This window comes from Bos indicus, chromosome X (assembly GCF_029378745.1).
Source record: "Bos indicus isolate NIAB-ARS_2022 breed Sahiwal x Tharparkar chromosome X, NIAB-ARS_B.indTharparkar_mat_pri_1.0, whole genome shotgun sequence".
Classification (NCBI taxonomy): Eukaryota; Metazoa; Chordata; class Mammalia; order Artiodactyla; family Bovidae; genus Bos; species Bos indicus.
Window position 1 is genome coordinate 92,776,351 of NC_091789.1, and position 25,894 is coordinate 92,802,244.

Genomic DNA, 25,894 nt, shown 5'->3' on the forward strand with positions numbered 1-25,894 from the left:
AACATCTGAGCATGTGTGCTAATGGACCTACGTAACTGGGAGTGGCCAGTTTTGGCGGGAGGCAATCCTGCTTCAAGCAGGAAACTTCAAGTTTCCACCCACTTTGAAAAGGCACTCCTGTCCCCGGAGAGTGAACCGTTAGGTGACCCCATTCCTGCCTCTCTTGCCCCGCCTACTCTCCTGATCTCCGATTGGCCAGATCAAGTTGGCTAACTGTTCTGATTTGTTGATTGTCCTTGGTCGGTTGAACTGTGGGATTTCGTCACGACATCTCGTGGGATTTCGTCCTGACGTCGAGCGGCACTTCGGCACCGCTTCACGTCTGAGGTAAGCTCTCTCAGGGTCTCTCTAGACAGGTTAAGGGGAGCAAGCAAAAAAACTGGGACCTACTGTTGTTGATAATTCAAGCAACCGAATATTTTCTGGACCTCCTAACATCCTCAAACGGAGAAGGGAATGGCACCCCACTCCAGTACTCTTGCCTGGAAAATCCCATGGACGGAGGAGCCTGGTAGGCTGCGGACCATGGGGTCGCGAAGAGTCGGACACGACTGGGCGACTTCACTTTAACTTTTCACTTTCATGCCTTGGAGAAGGAAATGGCAACCCACTTCAGTGTTCTTGCCTGGAGAATCCCAGGGACGGGGGAGCCTCGTGGGCTACCGTCTCTGGGGTCGCACAGAGTCAGACACGACTGAAGCGACTTAGGAGCAGCAGCAGCAGCAGCTGGTATAAAGAATCAATGTTCTTGGCCTCAGACTCTCCCTGCCCTGAGAGAAACTCCCAAAGCTCTCCCCTCCTGAGAGAAACTCCCAATGCCATATTCTCAGCCTGAGTGATGGGTGATCCTATAGTGTCAGAGGTGCTAGCTCTCTTCACTTTAATAATTTTCAAAAAGGTAGTAAAAATCAAGATATATTGATTTACAATACATTAATTTCACACATACAACAAATTGATTCCATGTATTTATAGATTAAGTGAGTGAAGTCGCTCAGTCGTGTCCGACTCTTTGCGACCCCATGGACTGTAGCCCACCAGGCTTTTCTGTCCATGGGATTCTCTGTCCATGGGATTCTCCAGGCAAGAATCCTGGAGTGGGTTGCCATTTCCTTCTCCAGGGGTTCTTCCCGACCCAGGGATCGAACCCGGGTCTCCTGTATTGCAGGCAGACACTTTAACCTCTGAGCCACCAGGGAAGCCCATTTATAGATTATACTTCCTTTAATGTTATTACAAAATAATGACTATGTTTTTTGTATTGTACAATATGTCCTTATTGCTTATTTATTTTATACATAGCAGTTTGTATCTCTTAATCTCCTATCCCTATCTTTCCCCTCCTGTCTTCTCTCCTCACTGATAAGCACTAATTTGTTCTGTTTATCTGTGAATCTGTTTTTTGTTGTTGTTGTTGTTATGCTCATTTCTTTGTTGTTTTCTTTAAGATCCTGTGAATAAGTGATAACATATGGTATGTGTCTTCTTCTGTCTGATTTATTTCACTAACATAATACACACCAAGTCCATTCATGTTGCAAATGACAAGATTTTATTCTTTTTATGACTGAGTAGTATTCCCTTGTGTGTGTCACTCACACACATGCACATATATATATACCACAGCTTCATCCATGATCTGTTTATAGATACTTAAGTTGCTTTCTATGTCTTGGCTAGTATAAATAATGGTGCCATGCATATTAGGCTGTGTGTATCTTTTCAAATTAATGCTTTTGTTTTGTTTCAGATATATACCCAGGAATGGAATTTCTGGGTCGATTGTTGTTCTATTTTTACTTTTTTGATGTACCTTCACACTGTTTTCCACAGTGACTATACCAATTTACACTCCCACCAACAATATACAAAAGTACCCTTTTTTCCACATCCTCCCCCAATGTTTATGGTTTGTGGTCTTTTTGATGATAGCCATTCTGGGAGGTGTGAGGTGATATCTCATAGTGTTGGGTTTTTTTTAATATTTATTTATTTGGCTGCACTGGGTCTTAGTTGTGGTACATGGGATCTTCAATCTTCATTGCTACATGCAGAATCTTTCGTTAAGGCATGCAAAATCTTTTTAGTTGCCCCATGTGTACTCTTAGTTGTGGCATGTGAACTCTTAATTGAGGCACGTGAACTCTTAGTTGCAGCATGTGGGATCTAGTTCCCTGACTAGGAACTGAACCCAGGCCCCCTGCATTGGGCGCATGGAGTCTTAGCTGCTGGACCACCAGGGAAGTCCCTCTCATTGTGGTTTTGATTTGCATTTCTATGATGATTAGCAATATTGGGCATCTTTTCATTGACTTGGCTGTTTGCATGTCTTCTTCAGAAAAATGCCTTTTCAGTTATTCTGCCCATTTCTAAATGGGGTTGTTTGGTTTTTTAATATTTTTATAAGCTATTTATATAATTTAGAAATTAACCCTTTATCACTCATATCATTTGCAAATATTTCTCTCTTTCAGTAGGTTGTCTTTTTGTTTTGTCAGTGGTTTCCTTTGCTGTGAAAAAGCTTTTAAGTTTAATGAGGTACCATGTTTTGGTTTTGTTTAGTTTGCTGTAAGAGACAGGTCCAAAACATATTGCTACAATATATGTCAAAGAGTGTTCTGTCTATTTTCTTCTAGGAGTTTTATGGTCTTATATTTAGGTCTGTAATCCATTTTGAGTTTATTTTTTATATGGTGTAAGAAAATGTTCTAATTTCATTATTTACATGCAGCTGTCCAATATTCCTAGCACCACTTATTGAAGGGAATTGTCTTTTCTCCCTCGTATATTTTTGTCTCCTTTGTCACAGATTAATTGACCATATGTGCATGGGTTTGTTTCTGGACTTTATAATCTGTTCCATCTATCTGTGTGTCTGGTTTTGTGCCAGTACTATGTTGTTTTGACTACTGTAGCTTTGTAGTATAGTCTGAAGACACCTTCAGCTACTAGTTTGTGAGTGTGATACCCCCAGCTCTGTTCTTGTTTCTCAAGATTATTTTGGCTATTTGGGGTCTTTTGGGTTTCCACACAAAATTTAAAATTATTTGTTCTAGTTCTGTGAAAAATGCCATCTCTAGGTAATCTCTTATGATCCTTTATATTTATGTGGTGTTGGTTGTAACTTCTCCTTCATTTCTGATTTTATTGATTTGGGCCTAGTAATACACTTTAAATCCACTCATATTAGTGATCTTCATTTCTTTTCAACCGAGCAAAATCCCACATCCCTCTGCCTGAAAACTGAAACCTTTCAATCAGAGACACCGTATGACCTCTGGGACTTACCTCCCCTCCCCTCCTTTGCCTCAAAACAGCCCCCCTCAATAATACTATGCATTCACTTCACTACTTCCCCAACAAGTGTCTGATATCTTTCCTTCAAAATAAGCCAAACCAGGCAAACTACTAACAACAATAACCAACCTCCCTCAAAGACTCAATGCTACTTTGATCATGACAGAAAACATGTCATCCCTAATCACTACTTCTCTCAGAGACCTCCAGCTTCCTGTTCTCATCTGATTTCCCCACCCTCATGTCCTTGCTCAAGGACAGATAAGCCAAGGATGGAGAAAAGTAGAACCTTAATTACAGGTGACTAACTGAATGTGGACTTCCTTCAACACTTTATCCCCCGACAGAACCTTTGGCCTTGTGACTGGAGAGACCCAGGCTGTGTTCCTTCTAGATAAGCGCCATGAACAGAGGCAGCTTCTGGGAAAACCCCAGGGAAGACAGGAAGAAATTAGAGAAGAAATCCAAGGTGAGTTGATCTGGAGAGGGCAGAGGAGTGGCCCAGGGGACATTGTATGGTGACTAGATTTCTGGGCATTGGGGGTTGGGGGAGGGTCAGAAGCACTGGGGACAAGGAGCAGCATGTCAAGGGGAGATCCAGAGCTTCTGGCCCTCATTCTGTCCTTGCCTGGTATCCTTGGGTAAAAGATCTGTGATCTTGCACTGGATTGGATGGTTCTCAGTCTATTCTGGAAGGTGAGAGAAGAGCATGCCACCAGCATTAAGCACCTACTACATGCCAGACGAGAGCCTAGGCGATGTTACCCATTTTCTCTGTTAGCCATGACTAGAGAGGGTTTATTAGCTCTACTTTATAGGTCTAACATGGAGGCCCTGCAGCCAAGGAAGAGTTCCTGGCTGAAAGTCAGACATGTTTAGCTGAATCATTGCTGGGATTTATTTTTCTTTCTTTTTTAGACTTTCAAGACTATTTCCCAATACTTCTCTAAGAAAGAGTGGGCACGTCTGGGATACTCGGAGAAAATCACCTATGTGAATATGAAGAGAAACTATGAAACCATGACTAGACTAGGTAATAGGAAGTTCTGGGTTCAGACAAGGCTGGGAATAAATGACGATTCCTCTTTACAAGCCATGGTTTATTCTTCTTAGGCTATGCCAAGTGTCCCACATTTGTCCTTTTCTGTGCGAAGAAATCCCAGGGCAGTTTTCAACCCTTCTGCTCTTTTAAATCCTGTGCAGGGCTGTGGGCTGAGAGTGGCCACAGAGATGCTCAGACCTGGATTCTATGCATTTCTCTCTCACTGGCCGTGGTTCAGATTCCCCCTGCCCAGCTGATGAGCTTTACTGTTGGTGCTGTGTCCCAGCATTTCCCCCTCCTCTCAGGTTGTTTGTTAAGAAACAAATATTGTGCATCATTCTAGGTCTCCAGTGTACCCCACCGGCTTTCATGTGTCCTAAAAATGGAGCCACAAAATCCAAGCGCTGTGATTCTAAAACTAAGAACCCCAGGGAAAAGGGTAAGTGACAGGAAATGAGTCTCCTGAAGCCCATTTATGCGGGGTTCCAGATGGGGAAAGATTCTCAGGACTTTGTTCCCTCAAAAGCATCATGGTTAAGTGAAAAAAAATGGAATGCAGAGGGTTAAGCACAGTCAGAGGCCATTCATATATAATCCTAAAACATGCAAAACGAGAATATATATATTTTTATGGATAGAAAGTATTTGGTAAATGTATAAAAACGTGAATGAGAATAAAACCCATCAAACTCTGGAGTGAAGAAGTGGAAAAGGAAGGAGGGTAGGGATCAGTGAGGGCCACACAGATGGCTTCAGCTGTGACTTGTCCATAGTGTTTTGTTATGTTTTGAATAAAGAGCTCAGAGCGATCTGAAGTAGTTGTGAGATAATGTTGAAATCCTACTAGACCCAATGGTAGATGCACGTTTCAAATATTATTGTCCATCATTTTATGCATGTTTGAAACATTTCTTTTTTAAAGGAGTTAGTTCTTGCTAAGCACCATTAATGAATCACAGGATGATTAAGAAAAATTTGAAGTGTAAATCCACCCAAAACTTCCAAAATAATAGTGCATAGGTATTGGGTAACTATCTTAAGAAAGTGATTAACATATTATGTAATGACATATGGCTGTTTGCTTGCGTTTTATCAAAACCAAATAGTTGTCTCACTCCTAATCGAACCTGGTTCTGTGTGTTGAGTTTGGAAGAGAGTTTAAGAGAGTAATCTTCCACACATTGACCTTTCCTACTGGTCAATGAGCAGAGGCAATGTAAGGTTTAAAAAGTGACAGAGTCTAGAAATCTGAGCAGTGTATGTACTCACTTAAAAAGGGGATGGGATGTGTTCATTTGCTCTTTTGCTCTGACAGCACAGTTGTGAGAAGACAGGGTGAGAATGTTCAAAATGTCTCCAGTAGCCCTTTGACTCTCTAGTTTAACAGGCCAGATTCCACAAGCTCCCAAAATTACTGTAAGAGGGCTAAGAACCCAGTGCTTGAGTAGCTACAAGGTTTTTGATATTAAAGAGGTATCTTTATACTGGAAACATTCTATAACCACTGGACTAAATCATCCATGGTTCATTTCACACTTAACAGTTTCATTAAGGTGTAATTGACCTACTGTGAAATTCACCATTTTAAGTATAGAGTGATTTTTGGCTAAAGACCAATCAATTTACTTCTTTGGGGAAAAACGTAAGAAATACATAATAGGATAGGATAAGGCAGTGATGGGGTTTAGTTTACATTTTATAAACCATAGAAGAAAAATTCTGAATAGATGCTGCAAATAAATAGCAAAATCATTGTTATTCAGAGGCTGGTCTCAGAGTAACTCTTTGATGATAAGTGGACTCGTCACCCTCTGCTGCAGAAATCCCTGATACCACAGGAGTCTCTGCAGTTTGAGAATATTTACCAACAACAAAAACAAATTTCTGACTTGTCACCTCCTTTTAGATGAACCTCCTCAAGGGACTTCCAACATGCAAGGGGGGAAATGCCAGAAGGTGAGTGCCTCGCAAATCCAAAGGACCAGAGACTGTTTATCTCTCCGTAGATGTGAATATTGGGATAAAAGTGGGAAAATAGCCTGGCCCTCACTGCCTCCCTTTGCTGATCTCTTTATCACAGTTCCTGATGTAGTTCAGTTCAGTCGCTCAGTCGTGTCTGACTCTTTGCGACCCCATGAATCGCAGCACGCCAGGCCTCCCTGTTCACCACCATCTCCCGGAGTTCACTCAAACTTATGTCCATCGAGTCGGTTACGCCATCCAGCCATCTCATCCTCTGTCGTCCCCTTTTCCTCCTGCCCCCAATCCCTCCCAGCATCAGAGTCTTTTCCAATGAGTCAACTCTTCGCATGAGGTGGCCAAAGAACTGGAGTTTCAGCTTTAACATCATTTGTTCCAAAGAACACCCCAGGGCTGATCTTTAGAATGGACTGGTTGGATCTCCTTGCAGTCCAAGGGACTCTCAAGAGTCTTCTCCAACACCACAGTTCAAAAGCATCAATTCCTCGGCGCTCAGCTTTCTTCACAGTCCAACTCTCGCATCCATACATGACCACTGGAAAAACCATAGCCTTGACTAGATGGACCTTTGTTGGCAAAGTAATGTCTCTGCTTTTCAATATACTACCTAGGTTGGTCATAACTTTTCGTCCAAGGAGTAAGCGTCTTTAAATTTCATGGCTGCAGTCCTGATGTAGTACCAAGAGCTAAATAATAATTAACAACAATTGTAATAGTTGTTACTTCTTTTGATTTCATAGTGATGACAGATACTATTTTAGGCAATTCACATGGATTAGTGTATTTAGCCCTTAAAACCTCTATGATGTTACTGCCATTTTATCCCCAAATAATAATGAAGTTATTATTAGTATTATTAAATACTACTACTCATAATAATGCAGATACTGTCGTACAGTGATGTTAAATAATCTGCTTGAGACCACAATGGCTGTTCTCTTCTCCAGAGGATCTTACTGACCCAGGGATCAGACCTGGATCTCTTGCATTGCAGGAAGATTCTTTACATCTGAGCCACCAGGGAAGCCCAACAGTGGCAGTGGTAGTAGTCTAATCCAAAGCCCCAAGCCATTTCCAAACCTATAAGCTTTTCCACACGTTTCTGAAGCTCAGGCGTTTCCCCTAAACTTTGCAGATGCTGCTGACACTTCTGTTTAGACACCCACTCTCACAACAGGGCCCCTTTTGTGTTGCTTGGGAATCACTTGAACTGTCAGCCTCTCTCTTCTGTGAGCTCCTTAGGGACCTTGTCTGCCCCTGAGGCATCTCTGAAGTCCCAGTTCCAGCCCAGGAAGACCCTTAGAGGTTTATTGAATGAGTTCTTCTGCAATTGCAGGTTAAACTGTAGTTTAGAGGGTAAAGGGATCTGGTGGTTGGGTTACCAGTAGCAGTGTGGACACGGTTGAAGAGAGAATTCAAAGAGGGATCATAAAAGTGTTTGTTTTTATTGTTATCACATTTAAACAGCATTTATAGCCTTAGAAAGTTCTTTCACTTAGCTTGTTTTACAGTTATTGTTCACTGATGCATAAATAAGGGAGCTGATTATATAGTTATCGTTCACAGTTTTATAAACAAGAGCTGAATGAAGGTTGGCTTTAAGATCGTTGGTCAGCGACACACCCTGACACAAGTAGAATTGGTACAGGAACCACCTCACCTAATTCCACATGAAATGTTCTTGCCGAGGTAGGACAGGATGCAACATCTGGCACCACCTTCTTGGCTGTCTGCGTGAATTTATGTGAACCATTCTCTCTTCTCCTTTCCCTATATTCATCTCTCCCACACCATTTGCCAGCAGCGTTTTGTCCCCTCTGCACATTGTTCCATTTGCTCTCCCCGCAGCTGTCAACCATCTTATCTTCAATCCCTTAGATTTTATAGAAGCCCCTCCTCATTTTCACAGACCTCATGGATCGTTAGAACGCTCTACTTTCCCAAATCTTCCGTGTACCACACTCCTGCTCACTTGGAGATTTCTCTTGGTGAGGGTGTCAGTCTGGAAAAAGCATGAAAACAAGCGTTCTAATCCTGGAAACGCCCTTCATTTAGACCATTCCATTTCCTTCTAACTTCCTAGATTCTTCGTAATTTAGGTACAGGTAATATAATGATCCCTCAGACTTGTTGAGGACGTTAATTAAGGTACTGCACAAGAAAACACTTTGTAAGCTCTAAAGCACTTGAGAAATGGATACTGATTGTATGTGACTTTCACGTTAAAAAGGTGATGCCCAAGAAGCCTGTAAAGGGAAAAAAACGTTCGAAGATAGTACCAGGAACATCAGGCCCAGAGCAGGCTCAGAGACAGCTGCGCTCCCAGGCAAAAGCAAGTATCTCTGCTCAGCAGAGTAAGAAAACAGCAGGTAAGAGAAACCACTTTTCTTACTTGTTTGGGAACAACTCCTCTGTCTTCCCTGGCCATGTTCAAGTGAATGGGTTAGCCATGGGAGATGGATCCTGGACAGGCCTAGGGCCAGGCTGGGCTGAGAGCTTGCTCAGCTCCAGCTGAAACATTTGAGCTGACTTCCAGGGTCCTCATTGCTGGGGCCTGGGTTTGATCCCTGATCAAGGAACTAAGATCCCACAAACCACTTGGCATGGCCAAATTTGTTTTAAAAACGTGTAACTTACAGAATCACAGATCTGAGTTGTCATCCATATGAAAGCCATGTAACTGGGGGCAAGCCTTTCAAATTCTCTGAGCTCCAGATTCCTAGTCCATAAAATGGAAATAAAGAATCCAAGTTCACAGGCTGTTCAAAGGTGTTCAATTCAAGGGACTTCCCTGGCAGTCCAGTGGTTAAGACTGCACCTACTCTGCAGGGAGCATGGGTTCAATCCCTGGTGGGGGAACTCAGGTCATTCCATCTGTGATAACTTGGGAACACATCTTACTCAGAGTTTTATCCCCACCCTCAGCTCAATGCCTGACACACGATATGCCTTTAATATCTGCTGAGTGAAAGACGGTCGGAATAAATGTGGTAAGTAATCTGAATTACTTACTGGTGAAAGGAGCCAGAAGCTAAAACTCTAACTGCTGTTTGGTGTGTATTGGTGTGGGTCTAACCTCTCAGCCTCTTGGAGCCAGAAAGTGTGCAAAACAGACTGTGTAGAAGTCCTGTGGACACCTGGGGAGGGAGGAGGCATCTCCTTATCTCACAAAACAGGACCCGACACTCCCTAACCCACCCAACACCCATGTACCAACTCTTCTCCAGGATCCAAGAAAAAGAAGGTTTCTGCCATCAGACTGCGAGAAAGAAAACCGGTTGCCTACGAAGAGATCAGTGATCCTGAGGAAGAATCCAATGGAAACACGGTTGATGTGTGGGCCAACAGAGGGCAAAAAAGAGAACCAGTTGCCCAAGAAGAGATCAGCGATCACGAGGAAGAATCCAATAGAAACACAGTTAATGTTTGGGCCAACAGACTGCGAAAAAGAAAACCAGTGGCCTATGAAGAGATCAGTGATCCCGAGGAAGAGGAAGATGAAGATGACTAAATCTGTAAGTAAGCTTTCTCTCCATCCCCACATCCCCACAAAAGGCACTGTTCTCTTATGTTAGTTGTATCCTGTCTTGTCACTTGTTCCTTTCTCCCAGTCCCTTGGGGGTGCAGCTCTGAGGCTAAATGAGAAGGATTCCCATGCTTTTTCTACTTCCTGCTCTGTATATCCAGAGATCTTCCCTCCCCAGGATGCTGTGGGCTCCCAAACCCCAGGTCAGCTTCTAGCATGTAGGCGACACATTCCTCTAGCCGAAAACCTCACTGGACAGTTGACAGAGTCGCTGCAGCCTGAACACAAGGTTGGTCTTCAGGAGCAGTGAGAGGTGCACATAGACCACAAGGCAGGATGGAATGGGAGTGCACAGGGGCCATGCAGGTCAAAATGAGGAGCTGAATAGTAATTTATCAGTCAGTGGGAGCTCATTGTCACTTATTTTCCTTCTCTTTCCTTGCCTCAGCCTCACGGATGTGACAAGTGCCCAAGATAAGAAGCAGAACTTGGTGGCTGTTCATGAACATGGCACGGCTATGAATTCCTAGCACATGAAATAAACAGTTCACAACAGTTAAACATGATTTTCCTTACTATGTGCCAAGCATTATTAGTTATTAAAGTTGTGTTAATGAGCAAGACATATACCTGCCGTGTGTTTCTGTCTGTGTATCCATGCTTCTAGGGCTTCCCAGGTGGTGCTAGTGGTAAAGAACCTGCCTGCCAATGCAGGAGGCAAGAGACGCAGGTTTGATCCCTGGGTCAGGGCAATCCCCTGGAGGAGGGCATTGGCAACCCACTCCAGTATTCTTGCCTAGAAAATCTGATGGACAGAGGAGTCTGGAAGGCTACATACAGTTCATGGGATCGCACAAAGTTGGACATGACTGAAGTGAATTAGCATGCACACACATCCATGCCGCTGCCTTAAAAATAAACAAATATTGTCAGATATTCTTTGTACAGAACAGCACTAACCTCCCCCTCTCCAGATGTAACTACTGAGGGCAGTTCTGTGTGTTTTATTGCAAACGGTTTTCTCTATATTTACACACATCCACAGGGTACCAATATGAGCATCTCTCCCCTGCTTTTCCTCTTTAGCAGCATGTCCTGAACAAGTCTGTCTCACTCTGTTTCCTGTTCCACACATGCTCCAAACCTCCATTATTCATTCACTCAGCATCGGTCACTGACAATAGACATTTACAAGATTTTCCCAGTTGTTTGCTCTTCCCACTCTTGTGCACACAGCCCTGTGCACCTGTATCAGTGTTTCTTTAGCACATGTTCCTAGAAATGGAATTGTTGTATCAAAGTGTTCATTCATCCAACACCTAATGGGTCTGTACTGCATACTGAGCACCATTCTAGGTCCTGGAGAGACATCAGGGACAAGATAAACAACAGTCCCTGCCCACGTGGAGGTGCCAGTCTAGTGGGGGCTGTTGCTAGTTTTTATTCTGATGGATGCTGTACCTGCCCTGTACCGGAGTGGGATTCTGCAGGTGGTTGGACACCTTGGCTGTTGCTCTCTCCAAGATCTTCGGGGTCATGGGGCTGGGACAGTCCATTTGAAAGTGTGTGGGGGGAGACAGAGATGAAACTGTCAATTGGGGAACATGGAAGAATAGGGAAGAAGAGGTCCAGTGTAGGGCCCGTCGTGAACAGGAAAGGAAGAGATCACTTAGTCATGATACAAGGGACCAAAGATGGAAAACTCCACTGGACAGAGGCAGGAAATTGCCCATGTCAGGTCCAAGGGCTTGGGAGCCAGGATGGGGGTCAAGTATTAATAATGGGACAGCCCTCTCCCAGATGGACCATCACAACCCACAGAGCTGGAACAGTCAGTTCTGGGGAAGGGAAGAGAAGAGTCTATTTTAGAGCAAATCATTGTGTGTGTTGGGGGACATTAAAGCTACCAACAGAAATCCAAGGTGACTTGCATGGGACATCAAACACCAGCCCCAGATGGCTGCAGTGTTGCACCATTTTGACCATCCACTGCCCATCGCCTTGGCCTCCTGGCTCTCATCCAGCCTTGGAAGGTCTCCACTCTCCTGCTGAAGCTGCCATCTCCCCTACCCTTGCCTTCATCCCACCTCTGGACTCGTCCCCCTCAACCCAACAGATTTGGATCAGAGATGGGAGAAACCATAAACCAGCAGAGGATGAGCTCCTGGACTCTGACTGGTCCCTGTAACTCCAGGTTGGAGCCATGGTTGCTGGGCCAGAATTGCTGGGCCAGTGTTTCTCCTACAAACACTCTATGACAGCTTCAGGGTTACAGGATTGCTGTCCACACAGCAGCCCTGGGGCTAGGCCTGGGTCTGGTCTCCTAAAGACCTTGGGGGTGGGGGACGCTGCATAAAAGGAGCTTGTCCTAGGAGTCTGAGGATCTCTAGACCTAAGAGGTGGCGTAGACCATGACAGACAGGTGGGAAAGGAAGCATGGCTGGGGTATGGACAGATGTGGACACCCACATAAACCCTCTCTGACCAGCATGTTCTGAGAGACACTCTTCCTCACAGGGATGACCCTCCCAGCAGTGGCTGCATGGCAAGGGCCTCCCAGTTTATCTGAGTCCCCACCTACTCCTCCAGGAATAACAATGTCTTGTCGTTCAAGGTCATACCTTTGTGTGAGACAAGTCCCAGGCCCAGGAGTCTGCATCCCAGGCCAGGAACAATGTCTGCAAGAAGGAAAGAGGTGTGGTCCCTTGGGGTCTCCCCCTCTCAGCCCACCTTCCATAATAACCATAGGAAGTACAATTAACATTCATCTTCTGCTTGCAAAGTGCCTGGGGTGATACTAAGCATCTTGTATGGATTTCCCCACTTATCTCCACAATCAACCTCTGTGCACAGACAGACACTATCATATAGCTAGAGAGAGGTAATGAGAGACAGAGACACCAACAGACCTGCAGCTTCATGCCAGAGTTCCTCCAGCTGGCACATGCAGGGAGAGCTGAGCGTGGAGCTCACTGTGACTTCAGAGACACTAAGGCAGATAGGTACAAATTTCGGGGGTGGAGAGACTTGAATGACCTCTGAATTCTGCCTCAAATCTAGGGAAGAGGATGTGGACAAGGAACCCTAGAGACAGAGTATGCCCAGAGGGAGAGGCAGATCTGGTGCTAGTGGGGCAGGGAAGGACAGAGATACACAGGGTGGGTGGAAGTGGGTCTGGTAGGGAGGCCAGGGAGACCCAGGGCCAAGTGAGGGCTATCACAGCCTTGAGGGGTCAGGTGGTTAGGGGCAGAGGTCCCCTAGAACTGTCAGCACACCCTTCCTGATGCTGCAGGGAGACGTGGGTGCTGCCCAGGTCAGTGAGGTCACTCTACCTGTGCCTCAGGCCAACTTGCTAGCTTTTATTTTGACAAATGCTGTATCCCAGCCCCCAGTCCTGGAGCAGGATTCTGCAGGTGGTTGGATACCTTGGCCTTTGCTGTAAGAAGAAATAAATTCTATTTTACCCCAGTTTCATTCTTCATTACTCAAATTTAATAATCTGCTAACGAACATTGTGTACCTTATTGTCCATGCAGATACAGAAGAGGACGTCCAAAAGAGATACAGAAAGATTTTATTTTCCTTTCTCCTGAAGAAGATTGGATGAACCAGCTGAATTTCCCAGCAGAGGAGACGGGTGCAGGGAAGGGTGGCTTGAAAGCACTCTGGGGTCATGACGAGCATTTTCCCTTAGGTTCCCTGGGTAGATACAGCTCCTTCCCTCCCTCCTTTTCCTCCTTCTCTTCCTCCTCCCCCTCCTCCTCCATTTGACAAATCAAATTTTTGAGATGCAGGGAGACTATGGCTTTGCCTGATGCCAGAAGTCAGCCTCTATGTGGCCCCAGGTGCGCCCCGAATCAAGCCTGGAGTCCAAGGTGGATGCATGTGCTCTCCTGATGAGCGTCCAAAATGACTTTCTTTCTTTCTTTTTTTACTTCCTGGCTTTCTTGTTTCTCTTCCAGCAATTTTTAAGATTCGTTATAAAGCAAAATTCTGGGAATTCCGTGGCAGTCCAGAGGTTAGGACTCTGTGCTTTCACTGCCAAGGTCCTGAGTTCCATCCCTGGTCAGGGAACTAAGATCCCACAAGTCACGGAGTGGGAAAAAACAATGAATCCTATTCCTAGTAAAGAATTGGGAAAACGCAAGGACGTGTGAAAGAGCAGTACATCCATCACAAGAAAACACTTCTGAGCTTTATTCACCAAGACCCACAGTAAAGAACACATTGTACAAGTGACTCCAAAGCAAATGCTTCACAGAACAATACTGACCCTTATATATGTGATATTCACCAATATTGTCTATTCTGTTTGTGATGTGCTATGTTATTTCATTCTAATTCATTTAAAATGCACAATTCTTTTCAGAATCCTTAAAATATTCTATTGGCCATGAATCACAACCTGCAGTTTGGAAAGTCCTTCTCCAGGGTCCCAGTGTGTGTCAAACAGGTGACTTGCTGCTTTGAGTCCTGCAGGGAAGGTTCAAGGAAACCTCATGATGCCCCTCTGAGCCAGGGTCCCCTGGAAGGTGTAACCTAGAGGCTTCCTGCTCCCAGGCTTGGCCCAGGCTTGACCTGGGTAGGGGTGGGCCATCCCAGATGTCTGGGGAAAACACTCTTATGTCTCTTTTTCACTCTCACACTACTACCACACTCACAGCGCTTCTGGGATGTGTGGGTTTTTTCCTCACACCAAAGAAATTCTCGGCGTCATCAGCTGGGTGTCCTACAATTCCATTCAATCTTGACACTAACAGGAGTTTGTGCAGACAAGTTAAGAGCTCAGTCCCACAAGACTGTCCCTTCCACCTCAGATGCCAGTTCATAGTCCCAGGTTGTCACTGTACTTCTGACCAACCAGCTATAAATCAGAGGTTCCTATGACCCCCTTCTCAAATTCAGTCATTTGCTATAATAGGTCACAGAACTCAGGGAAGCACTTACCTACATTGACTGGTTTATTATATAATAAAAGGACGTGATAAAGGACACAGATGAACAGCCAGATGTAGAGAAACCGGGGGTAAGTTCTGGAAGGATTCAGGGCACAACAGCTTGTGTCTCTGTGACATGGGGGTGCCCACTCTCTCAGCATGGATGTGTTTACCCACACGGAAGCTCCTGGAACTCCACGCTAATGGGATTTTATGGAAGCTTCCTCACGTAGGCATGATCAAATATTAACTCCTTTTCCAGCCCTCTCCCTTCTCTGGAGGATGGGGGTTGGGGCTGAAAATTCCAAGCCTGTAATCATAGCTTGGTCTTTCTGGTGACAAGGACCCTACACAGAGTTGCCTCATTAGAACAAAAGATGCTGTTAGTGCTCTTACCACGTAGGAAATTACACTGGTTTTGGAGCTCTGTTCCAGGAACCCAGGGCAGAGGCCAATATACATTTTTTTCTATTTCACAACAGGTGGAGGGAGATGCCAGCTCAGGCTCTCTCCTTTTGGTGGACAGAGATGCCAGCTCAGGGTAGATTGGGTTATAAACAAATGACAGACAATCAGAGTTTATTTCTCACGGATGCTGCACGCCCACTGCAGGTAGACTGGGGCTCTTCTGCACATTATCAACACACTCATGCCAGATCTCAAGGACACAGAGTAGCCCCATGGGTGGCCCAGCAGAGAGAAAAGGGAGTGACTAAGCATGAACCAGCTCATCAAATGGCCAATGGCCAACTCTGACCCTCAAAGGGGTGAAAGTGTGCAGTCCTATGGAAGCATAGGATATTTGTGAACATTCTAAAGTCAACTACAAGGAGGGTATGACGTCACAAAAGAGAGTATGGTGTGGGAGAACTGCCTAATCCAGTGGTTCTCAATGGGAGAGGGCAAGTGTGGATCTTGTCCCCTTAGGGGACACTCAACAATGTCTGGAAACATTTTTGGCTGCCATGACTTGATAGGGGGATAGGCATCTAGTGGACAGAGATCAAGGATGCTGCTAAACAACTTTCAATGCAGAGAACAGTGCCCCCCAAGAAAAATAATCCAACCCCCCTTCAAATGTCAATGGTGCCAAGGTTGAAACCCTTAGCTAAAGGAATGTTGTTTAAATGGAGAGATTTCAGGCATTAGACAGAGGCAATCTCTCAGCGAGGGTAGGCAAATAGTACAATTCTTCTCACTCAATTTATCATCAGGCTCCTATTAAGCCTTGACTGTGTACAAAGCTCTATGAGAAAGGCTGACAAGGTGAGAGACGGGTTCCTGTCATCCTCTTAAGGGAGAAAGTTGATGATGAATGAGTCTTCTTGTTCCCCCTGCTCTGAGGGCCACCTCAGCTTAATGTCAAGGGTATTCGTGTGTGGTTCTGCTTCTCTGCTTTCTTTTCTGTCCCAGGATCAATCTGCTAATCCCTGTGCCAGCACCATCCCATGTCATGGACAATAGCTCCACAATAGGATTGACTGTTCAGAAGGCAAGTGCTTCCTCTTTGTACTTCTTTAGGTCCTTTGAACTCCTGGGTACATTTTAGAATCTACTGGTCAAGTTCCATGATTGGAAAAAAAAGGGGGGTCCCTGTTGGGATTCTGACTGGAATTTCAGTTAATTCATAGATCAATTTGGGGGTTAATGACATCTTTATGTAGTTGAGCCTTCCTATCCGAGAACCTGGGCTTTGTCTCCATTTTTAAGGTCTTAAGTCTTCCATAAAGTTTTATAATTTACTGTATCCACATTCTGTCCATTTTTGTTAGCTTTATTTTCTATTATAGTCTCTCTCAAAAGAGCCTACATGATTGGTAGGGGGCCTGAGACTCAGGGGAGTGGCCAGACCCTGCTATCCAGTTCACATCTGAAGGAACTGCTAAAGGGGACAGATTTACCCTTCCATTAGAGACAGAGGGCTTGGGGTACACTGCTAGGGGCAGACACCTTTTGCCTTGAAAATCAGCCAACCAACTACACTGTAAAAGAAATTATATGGGAACCATGGTAAACATATTTCTACTTTTGATGAAACACTAGACTTTAGAAATCAGGAAGGTATTGGATGGGGGACAAAGGCAGAAAGGAGACTGGGAGACAATGAGAAAACTATACTGTCTTCATAATATTGCTGTGGATTGAGTCCAGTTCACTTTATTCTCTTGGTTTAGTAAATGGATTTATTCTCCTTTAGGGAGACACATGTTCTTGTAGGGACAGTTTTTCAACGCTTGGCATAGGATAATGTTGCTTTGAACAATGTTTTATGTGTTTTACAGTTTTATCTGCATGTGGTATTCACAAAATGCATGGATTGAGGTATCACCCATTCAGACTCTCCATAAGTGTGTAAGACACCTGAGGATCCTGTTTGCTTTGGGGTGATTGGCCATGGAGCACACAGACTGGAAGTGATCCCCTCTCTACAGATGTGTTTCTGTCTTTCACTATTACTGTGGAGGCTGAAGGTGCCTCAGGCTCTAATTTGCTTCCTTCTCAGAATTCCCCACACCTAACCTCAGGCCCTTCCCAGGTGGCAAGTAGGGAGTTCACCATTATTAGAAGTCAGTAGAGTGCTGTCTACCCATGTAAGGGTGTTGATGATGCAACTAGCCCTGTAGTTCTGGGGGCAGTTCTTGCTCTTTCTATGTATTTACCCTCCACCTGGGGTTTCTCTGGATACACTCTTACTTTCTTAGTTGCTTCCACCTGCTCCTCTGGGCTTCTGGTTCTCTTCACCCTTGTAAACCTTATGTGCACTGCTTTCTTTTTTTAGAAATCCTTCACAATTCCTGGTTCCTGGATGGCACCCTTTCTTCTTTTCCAGGAATTAATGAAACCTTTCCATCACTTCAGTGGTGCAGTGGGGAAGTACACAAGTTTGTTCAAACAGCCATCTTCAGACAGTCTTTAAGGGTGTTTTTTAAAGTTCCTAGAGAAAAAGTTGTTTTCATTTTATTATATTGTGTTCAGAGAATGTCCCTTGGATTCTACATTTTGCCAGGGCTGATGGCAGTGGTGGTAGAATGTATCAAGATTGCATCTGTGGCCTGTTGTGAGTATTATGGGCTTCCCAAGTGGCACTCGTGGTAAAGAACCTGCCTGCCAATGCAGGAGACATAAGAGACTCGGGTTCGATCCCTGAGTCGGGAAGATCCCCTGGAGGAGGGCATGGCAACCCACTCCAGTATTCTTGCCTGGAGAATCCCATGGGCAGAGGAGCCTGGTGGGCTACACTCCATGGGGTCACAAAGAGTCGGACACGACTGAAGCGACTTAGCACGCATGGATGCCTGGGTATTATAAGAAAGTTGGGCAGATTTTTCACTTTCTTCAATAAGCAATTCTTAGAGTTTCACCTGATCGGCAAAAGTGATTGATACCAGTCAATCTGTGAGGTGTTGGAGTGGAGTGTACAGTTCAGTTCAGTCGCTCAGTCATGTCCGACTCTTTGTGACCCCATGGACTGCAGCACACCAGGCCTCCCTGCCCATCACCAACTCCCAGAACTTGCTCAAACTCATATCCATCGAGTCAGTGATGCCATCCAACCATCTCATCCTCTGGCGTCCTCTTCTCTTCCTGCCTTTAATCTTTCCCAGCATCAGGGTCTTTTCCAAGGAGTCAGTTCTTCGAATCAGGTGGCCAAAGTACTGGAGTTTCAGATTCAGTGTCAGTCCTTCCAATGAACATTTAGGACTGATTTCCTTTAGGTTTGATCTTCTTGCAGTCCAAGGGACTCTCAAGAGTCTTCTCCAACACCGCAATTCAAAAGCATCAATTCTTCAGCGCTCAGCTTTGTTGATACTCCAACTCTCACATCCATACGTGACTACTGAAAAAACCATAGCCTTGACTACATGGACCTTTGTTGGCAAAGTAATGTCTCTGCTTTCTAATATGTTGTCTAGGTTGGTTATAGCTTTCCTTCCAAGGAGTAAGCGTCTTTTAATTTCATGGCTGCAGTCACCATCTGCAGTGATTTTGGAGCCCCCCAAAAGATAAAGTCAGCTACTGTTTCCACTGTTTCCCCATCTATTTGCCATGAAGTGATGGGACCAGATGCCATGATCTTAGTTTTCTGAATGTTGAGCTTTAAGCCAACATTTTCACTCTTCTCTTTCACTTTCATCAAAAGGCTCTTTAGTTCTTCTTCACTTTCTGCCATAAAGGTGATGTCATCTGCATATCTGAGGTTATTGATATTTCTCCCAGCAATCTTGAGTCCAGCTTGTGCTTCATCCAGCCCAGCGCTTCTCATGATGTACTCTGCATATAAGTTAAATAAGCAGCGTGACAATACACAGCCTTGACATACTCCTTCTCCTATTTGGGACCAGCCTGTTGTTCCATGTCCAGTTCTAACTGTTGCTTCCTGACCTGCATACAGATTTCTCAAGAGGAAGGTCAGGCGGTCTGGTATTCCTATCTGTTAAAAGTTTTCCACAGTTTATTGTGATCCACACAGTCAAAGGCTTTGGCGTAGTAAAAAAAGCAGAAGTAGATGTTTTTCTGGCATTCTCTTGCTTTTTCAATGATCCAGCGGATGTTGGCAATTTGATCTCTGGTTCCTCTGCCTTTTCTAAAACCAGCTTGAACATCTGGAAGTTCATGGTTCGCGTATTGCTGAAGCCTGGCTTGGAGAATTTTGAGCATTACTTTTATATTACCACATTACCATCACCTTATGCATGTACAGAATGTGGAAAAGCCTTCTCTCAGAAGTCACCTCTTATCATACACCAGAGTGTGAGATGAGTGCAATTGTGCAGTAGGTGGAGTATTCCTTGGCATTGCCTTTCTTTGGGATTGGAATGAAAACTGACTTTTCCGGTCCCGTGGCCACTGCTGAGTTTTCCAAATTTGCTGGCATATCGAGTGCAGCACTTTCATAGCATCATCTTTTAGGATTTGAAATAGCTCAACTGGAATTCCATCACCTCCACTAGCTTACCACACTCACTGAATCCAAAGGGCTTCTCTCTGGTATGAACTCTCTGATGTATAATGAGATGTGTCTTCTGGGAGAAGGCCTTTTGACACTCCAAACATTCATAAGGTTTCTCTCCAATGTGGACTCTCTGATGAACAATGAAGAGAGACTTCTGGGGGAAGGCCCTCCCACACTCAGAACATTCATAGGATTTCTCCCCAGTGTGAATCCTCTGATGCACAGTGAGGTGTGATTTCTCAATGAAGGCTCTTCCACAATCTCCACATACATACAGTTTCTCCCTAGTATGAACTCTTTGATGTATAACAAGCTGTGACTTCTTAATAAAGCCCTTCCCCCACACACTACAAACATTTTGTTTCTCCCCAACTTGAACTTTCTTATACTGAATATGGGCTTGCTTATGATTTATAACTTTTTCGCATTGACTGTGTGCATGGGATTTCATTCCAATGTGAATTTTCTCAGGCACTGAACAAAATGAACTATAGCTAAGTGGTTTCCCACATCCAAATCTCTCAATGGGGTTCTTTCTTATATAGCTCCTATTACAAGTCAGTGAGTCTAAATTAGATTTCGAGCTCTTTTCACATGAATCAAAGTGATGGAGTGTTTTACTTGAAGGATCAAGGTCTATGCATCCACTGAATATTTTTTCCAAATACATTACATTTAGGGCCTCTCTTCTTGGTCATTGTTTCATGGCTGAAGACGGTGATCTGCCTCAAAACGCTGCCTTGGTTTCCTCGATATCTATCTAGCTGACCATCAATATACCAGACTTTAAAGACAGAGCACAATGAATTATCCTTTGGGGCTCTTTCCAGTATCTCCATTTGAAATGAAAGTTCCCCAGAAATGATCTGCTGACAAGAATCAGAGCTTTTCTCTCTACCTGAAAGAAGAGAAAGGTAAAATAGACACCAAAAAGAAAACAGGAATGAACAGACATTCTAAGAAGGAGGCTGATGGATATTAAAAAGGAGGACTAACAAATTTTAAGGAAGAGAGGAAGCCACTCATGTCAGGGAAGAAGAAAATGTTCTATAAGCCATTTCCCCAATTCTCACTTACCTGAATAGGTCCACCTTGACAACTCACTCTCTATAGTCCACGGGTCCTTTCCATGTTCCAACTTGGAGATTATGTCTAGTTTTAAATATGAACACCCTGTTAAGGAAAAATTACAATCACCTTGGTCTTGGCAGCTCAGAAACTCATGAGGAGAAAAAAGGGAACTCCCAGCAAAGATAGATCTTTAACTCTCAAAAATCAATTCCAAATATAGCAAAAATATAAACATAAAAAACTGAAATGATAAAACATCCTGTTTGTAAAAAATCATAAAGGTCATGGTCTTGACATTTCTGAAAGATGAAGAGGATTTCACTCATTGTTATACAGAGAATTTTCCCTTACCCACAGAGACCAGGTGGCTATAGATCTCCAGCATTACATCCCTGTGTAGGGTCTTTTGAGCAGGGGCCAGCTGCTGCCACTCCTCCTGGGTGAAGTCCACAGCCACATCCTCAAATGTCACTGGTTCCTGTAACAGCATATTCCTGTACAATCTGCTCATTCTGATCATTTTTACCACAGCAATACCTGTAGGATGCCTACTTTGTACTTTGTGTAGCATAGTTAATGAGAAAAAGAATGTGAAACCCTGCCATTAGCAAGAATAGTTAGCAGGACAGAGTAGAGAGCCTAAGCTGCCGCCGCCACTGCTGCTAAGTCACTTCAGTCATGTCCAACTCTGTGCGACCCCATAGATGGCAGCCCACCAGGCTCCTCTGTCCCTGGGATTCTCCAGGCAAGAACACTGGAGTGGGTTGCCATTTCCTTCTCCAATGCATGCATGCATGCTAAGTCGCTTCAGTCGTGTCCAACTCTGTGGACCCTATGGACAGCAGCCCATCAGGCTCCTCTGTCCACAGGATTCTCTAGGTAAGAATACTGGAGTGGGTTGCCATTTCCTTCTCCAAGACAGCCTAAAAATAGATGCAAATAAAAGTGGAAAATTTAATACATAATAAAGGTAGCACTTCAAATAAGTATAGAAAAGATAAATTACTCAAAACTGGGCAGTTATCAGAAAGAAATGTAAAGTTGAATTCTCTATTTAATTCTGTACCCATAAAAAAAAAATTAGATCTAACAAAAGTTTAAACAAAGAAAAAGGGAAGCCATAAAATAAAGACAGGAGAGACGGATTTGCTTTAAATATATATATATATATATATATATATAATGATTTTAAAGTGGAGAAGACTCTTCTAACAAAGCATGCTACAAAACACAGGTGCCACAAAGGAAAACTGATAAATTTGACTACTTTCTATACTGCATGGCAAAATATATCATAGCTCAAAGAACAAGCAATGAACTGGAGAGAAGATATGGGCACAGCACACAGGATGGACAAAAGTTAATGTCCTCAGCAGAGTGAGAGAGCTCCTACAAAGCAAGAATAAAAAGACCAACAACTTAACTTAAAAAAATAGTCAAAGGACAGGACTACCAATTCACAAAAAAGAGGATGCAAATTGATCCTAAGCATGTAAAATGATGCTTGGCTTTATTTGCATGAAGAGAAATGCAAATTAAAAGAAGACATCACATTTCCTTTATATTTTATTGAAGATTGAAGTTTGATAAGTCACTGAGTTGGTGAAAATGTCAAGCACACTCAAATTGTGGGTATACGCTAGTACAATATATTTTAAGGGCAATTAATTCGGCAATATTCATCATAATTCTACATGTACATATCCTCTGACTAGCAATTCCATTTCTAGAAATTATTTTATATAAATACTCATAGACATGAGCAAAATAGCACATGTGAAGATATTGCACTATAGTACTGTTTATAGTAGCAAAAGCATGTAAACAGCCTCATGGGGGGTTGGATGAATCAATTATGCTTCAATCCCCACGAGGAAATACCATATGGAGTCATAAAAAGCAGTAAGGAAACTACATAGATTCACATGCAACAATCTCTAAAATATATTGTTAAGTGAAAAACGCATTCATCCACTCAACAAGCAGTTATTGAGCACCTGCTGAATACCAGGCAATGTCTAAGGACAGGGGATACAATAGGAAAGAAACCTGGTTAAAATACCTTCCCTCGAGGAGCTTGCATTCTAGTGAGAACCGACAAAAAGGTTGAGAGATAAATCCCCACCTAGCCAGAAAAAAGTTTTAATGTGTACTTCAAAATTCATATTCAGATCAGATCAGTCACTCAGTCGTGTCCGACTCTCTGCGACCCCATGAATGGCAGCACGCCAGGCCTCCCTGTCCATCACCAACTCCCGGAGGTCACTCAGACTCACGTCCATCGAGTCAGTGATGCCATCCAGCCATCTCATCCTCTGTCGTCCCCTTCTCCTCCTGCCCCCAATCCCTCCCAGCATCAGAGTCTTTTCCAATGAGTCAACTCTTCGCATGAGGTGGCCAAAGTACTGGAGTTTCAGCTTTAGCATCATTCCTTCCAAAGAAATCCCAGGGCTGATCTCCTTCAGAATGGACTGGTTGGATCTCCTTGCAGTCCAAGGGACTCTCAAGACTCTTCTCCAACACCACAGTTCAAAGGCATCAATTCTTCGGCGCTCAGCCTCCTTCACAGTCCAACTCTCACATCCATACATGACCACAGGAAAAACCATAGCCTTGACTAGACGGACCTTTGTTGGCAAAGTAATGTCTCTGCTTTTGAATACGCTATCTAGGTTGGTCATAACTTTTCTTCCAAGGAGTAAGCGTCTTTTAATTTCATGGCTGCAGTCACCATCTGCAGTGATTTTGGAGCCCAGAAAAATAAAGTCTGACACTGTTTCCACTGTTTCCCCATCTATTTCCCATGAAGTGGTGGGACCGGATGCCATGATCTTCGTTTTCTGAATGTTGAGCTTTAAGCCAACTTTTTCACTCTCCACTTTCACTTTCATCAAGAGGCTTTTGAGTTCCTCTTCACTTTCTGCCATAAGGGTGGTGTCATCTGCATATCTGAGGTTATTGATATTTCTCCCGGCAATCTTGATTCCAGCTTGTGTTTCTAGCTGTTAGAAAGCAATAAGCAAAAGACAAAGAAGGGAATGGAAGATTTACAGGGAAACACAAAATGGCGAATACAAACGTGAAAAGATGCTGATGCTCATTTAATCATTAAAGAAAAGCAGATGAAAAGAAGATATAACGTTCAACCTTAAAAACAACAAGCATGAAAAACACTGATGCTATCTGGTAGTGGATAAAATATTGGGAAGTGGCCCTCCTTGTAAACGATTTTTAACTACATGTAGAAGCTGATTATACAATATCAAAATAGAATTTAAGAAATACTCTTTACATTTTAAATATGCTTGCTCCCTAATCTAGCATACTTACGTCTAAGAATTTGACCTATACAAATATGCAAAGAAATTTTTATAAGGTTGTTCCCTTATTTATGACTTCACTGCTTTAGAGTTCTGTCTAGACCATGTACTAGCTGCACCTCAGTCTATTCATCTGAAAAATGGGGATAATAATAGGACCTAGCACAAAGCATTTCTGGGTATATTAGATGAGTTAATTCCATTAGAATTTATTATAATGGTGCCTGGCACACAGTAGATGTGAATATTCTTATTATAATTCTTACTATTGTATATCAAAGAATTTTGAAATAAGGAGTTCACGATCTGAGCCAAAGTCAGCTCCTGGTCTTGTTTTTGCAGACTGTACAGAGCTTCTCCATCTTTAAAAAAAAAAAAATCAATCTGATTTTGGTATTGGCCATCTGGTGATGTCCATGTGTAGAGTCTTCTCTTGTGTTGTTGAAAGAGAGTGTTTGCTATGATCAGTGCATTCTCTTGGCAAAACTCTGTTAGCTTTTCCCCTGCTTCATTCTGTACTCCAAGGCCAAGTTTGCCTGTTACTCCAGGTATCTCTTGACTTCCTACTTTTGCATTCAAGTCCCCTATGATGAAAAGACATCTTTTTTTTTTTTTTGGGTGTTATTTCTAGAAGGTCTTGTTAGGTCTTCATAGAACCGTTCAACTTCAGCTTCATCAGCATCAGTGGTTGGAGCATAGACTTGGATTACTGTGATACTGAATAGTTTGCCTTGGAAACGAACAGAGATCATTCTGTCATTTTTGAGATTGCACCCAAGTACTGCATTTCAGACTCTTTCGTTGACTATGAGGGTTACTCCATTTCTTCTTCTCTGGTGGCTCAGACGGTAAAGCATCTGCCTACAATGCGGGAGCCTGGGTCAGGAAGATCTCCTGGAGAAGGAAATGGCAATCCACTCCAGTATTCTTGCCTGGAAAAATCCCATGGATGGAGAAGGCTACAGTCCATGGGGTCGCAAAGAGTCGGACACGACTGAGCGACTTCACTTTCACTTTTTCCCATTTCTTCTAAGGAATTCTTGCCCATGGTAGTGGATATTACGGTCATCTGAACTAAATTCGCCCATTCCAGTCCATTTTAGTTCACTAATTCCTAAAATGTCGATGTTCACTCCTGCCATCTCCTGTTTGACCACTTCCAATTTATTTTGATCCATGGACCTAACATTCCAGGTTCCTATGCAATATTGTTCTTTCCAGCATCGAAATTTACTTCCATCACCAGTCACATCCACTACTGGGTATTGTTTTTGGTTTTGGCTCCGTCTCTTCATTCTTTCTGGAGTTATTTCTCCACTGGCCTCCAGTAGCATATTGGGCACCTACTGACCTGGGGAGTTCATCTTTCAGTGTCCTATCTTTTTGCCTTTTCATACTATTCATGGGGTTCTCAAGGCAAGAATACTGAAGTGGTTTGCCGGTCCCTTCTCCAGTGCACCACGTTTTGTCAGAACTCTCCACCATGACCCGTCCATCCTGGGTAGCCCTACAGGGCATGGCTCATTGCTTCATTGGGTTAAACAAGGCTGCAATTCATGTGACCAGTTTGGTTAGTTTTCTGTGATTGTGGTTTTCATTCTGTCTGCCCTCTGATGGATAAGGATAAGAGGCTTCTGGAAGCTTCCTGATGGGAGAGACTGACTGTGGAGGAGTCTGGGTCTTGTTCTGATGGGCAGGGCCATGCTCAGTAAATCTTAAATCCAGTTTTCTGTTGATGGGTGGAGCTGTGTTCCCTCCATGTTGTTT

General features: G+C 43.6%; 2 protein-coding genes across 2 annotated transcripts in view; one reads left to right on the forward strand and one right to left on the reverse strand.

The window, feature by feature from the left end:
- The window catches only part of LOC139181547 (zinc finger protein 630-like), a 38,422-nt gene extending 17,125 nt beyond the window's left edge, over nucleotides 1–21,297 (reverse strand). Inside the window, 6 exon segments of the mRNA XM_070785059.1 lie at nucleotides 9,606–9,758; nucleotides 11,318–11,433; nucleotides 19,740–20,394; nucleotides 20,396–20,634; nucleotides 20,814–20,909; nucleotides 21,159–21,297. Coding sequence (XP_070641160.1) covers nucleotides 9,606–9,758; nucleotides 11,318–11,433; nucleotides 19,740–20,394; nucleotides 20,396–20,634; nucleotides 20,814–20,909; nucleotides 21,159–21,297 — 1,398 coding nt within the window.
- On the forward strand, nucleotides 3,649–10,467 carry LOC139181285 (protein SSX1-like). Its single transcript, XM_070784242.1, has 7 exons — nucleotides 3,649–3,766; nucleotides 4,216–4,330; nucleotides 4,683–4,778; nucleotides 6,246–6,295; nucleotides 8,550–8,688; nucleotides 9,547–9,834; nucleotides 10,294–10,467. Exons 1-6 carry the CDS (start codon nucleotides 3,701–3,703, stop codon nucleotides 9,828–9,830), a joined length of 750 nt encoding a protein of 249 aa, XP_070640343.1. The 5' UTR covers nucleotides 3,649–3,700; the 3' UTR covers nucleotides 9,831–9,834; nucleotides 10,294–10,467.
- Nucleotides 21,298–25,894: the final 4,597 nt, after the last annotated feature.

Bases quoted from the DNA above. Each gene is read 5' to 3' on its own strand.
- LOC139181285 (XM_070784242.1), top strand. From the start codon at position 3,701: ATGAACAGAGGCAGCTTCTGGGAAAACCCCAGGGAAGACAGGAAGAAA. The intron at 4,331-4,682 runs GTAATAGGAAGT...GCATCATTCTAG, and splicing joins TGAAACCATGACTAGACTAG to GTCTCCAGTGTACCCCACCG. The intron at 4,779-6,245 runs GTAAGTGACAGG...ACCTCCTTTTAG, and splicing joins TAAGAACCCCAGGGAAAAGG to ATGAACCTCCTCAAGGGACT.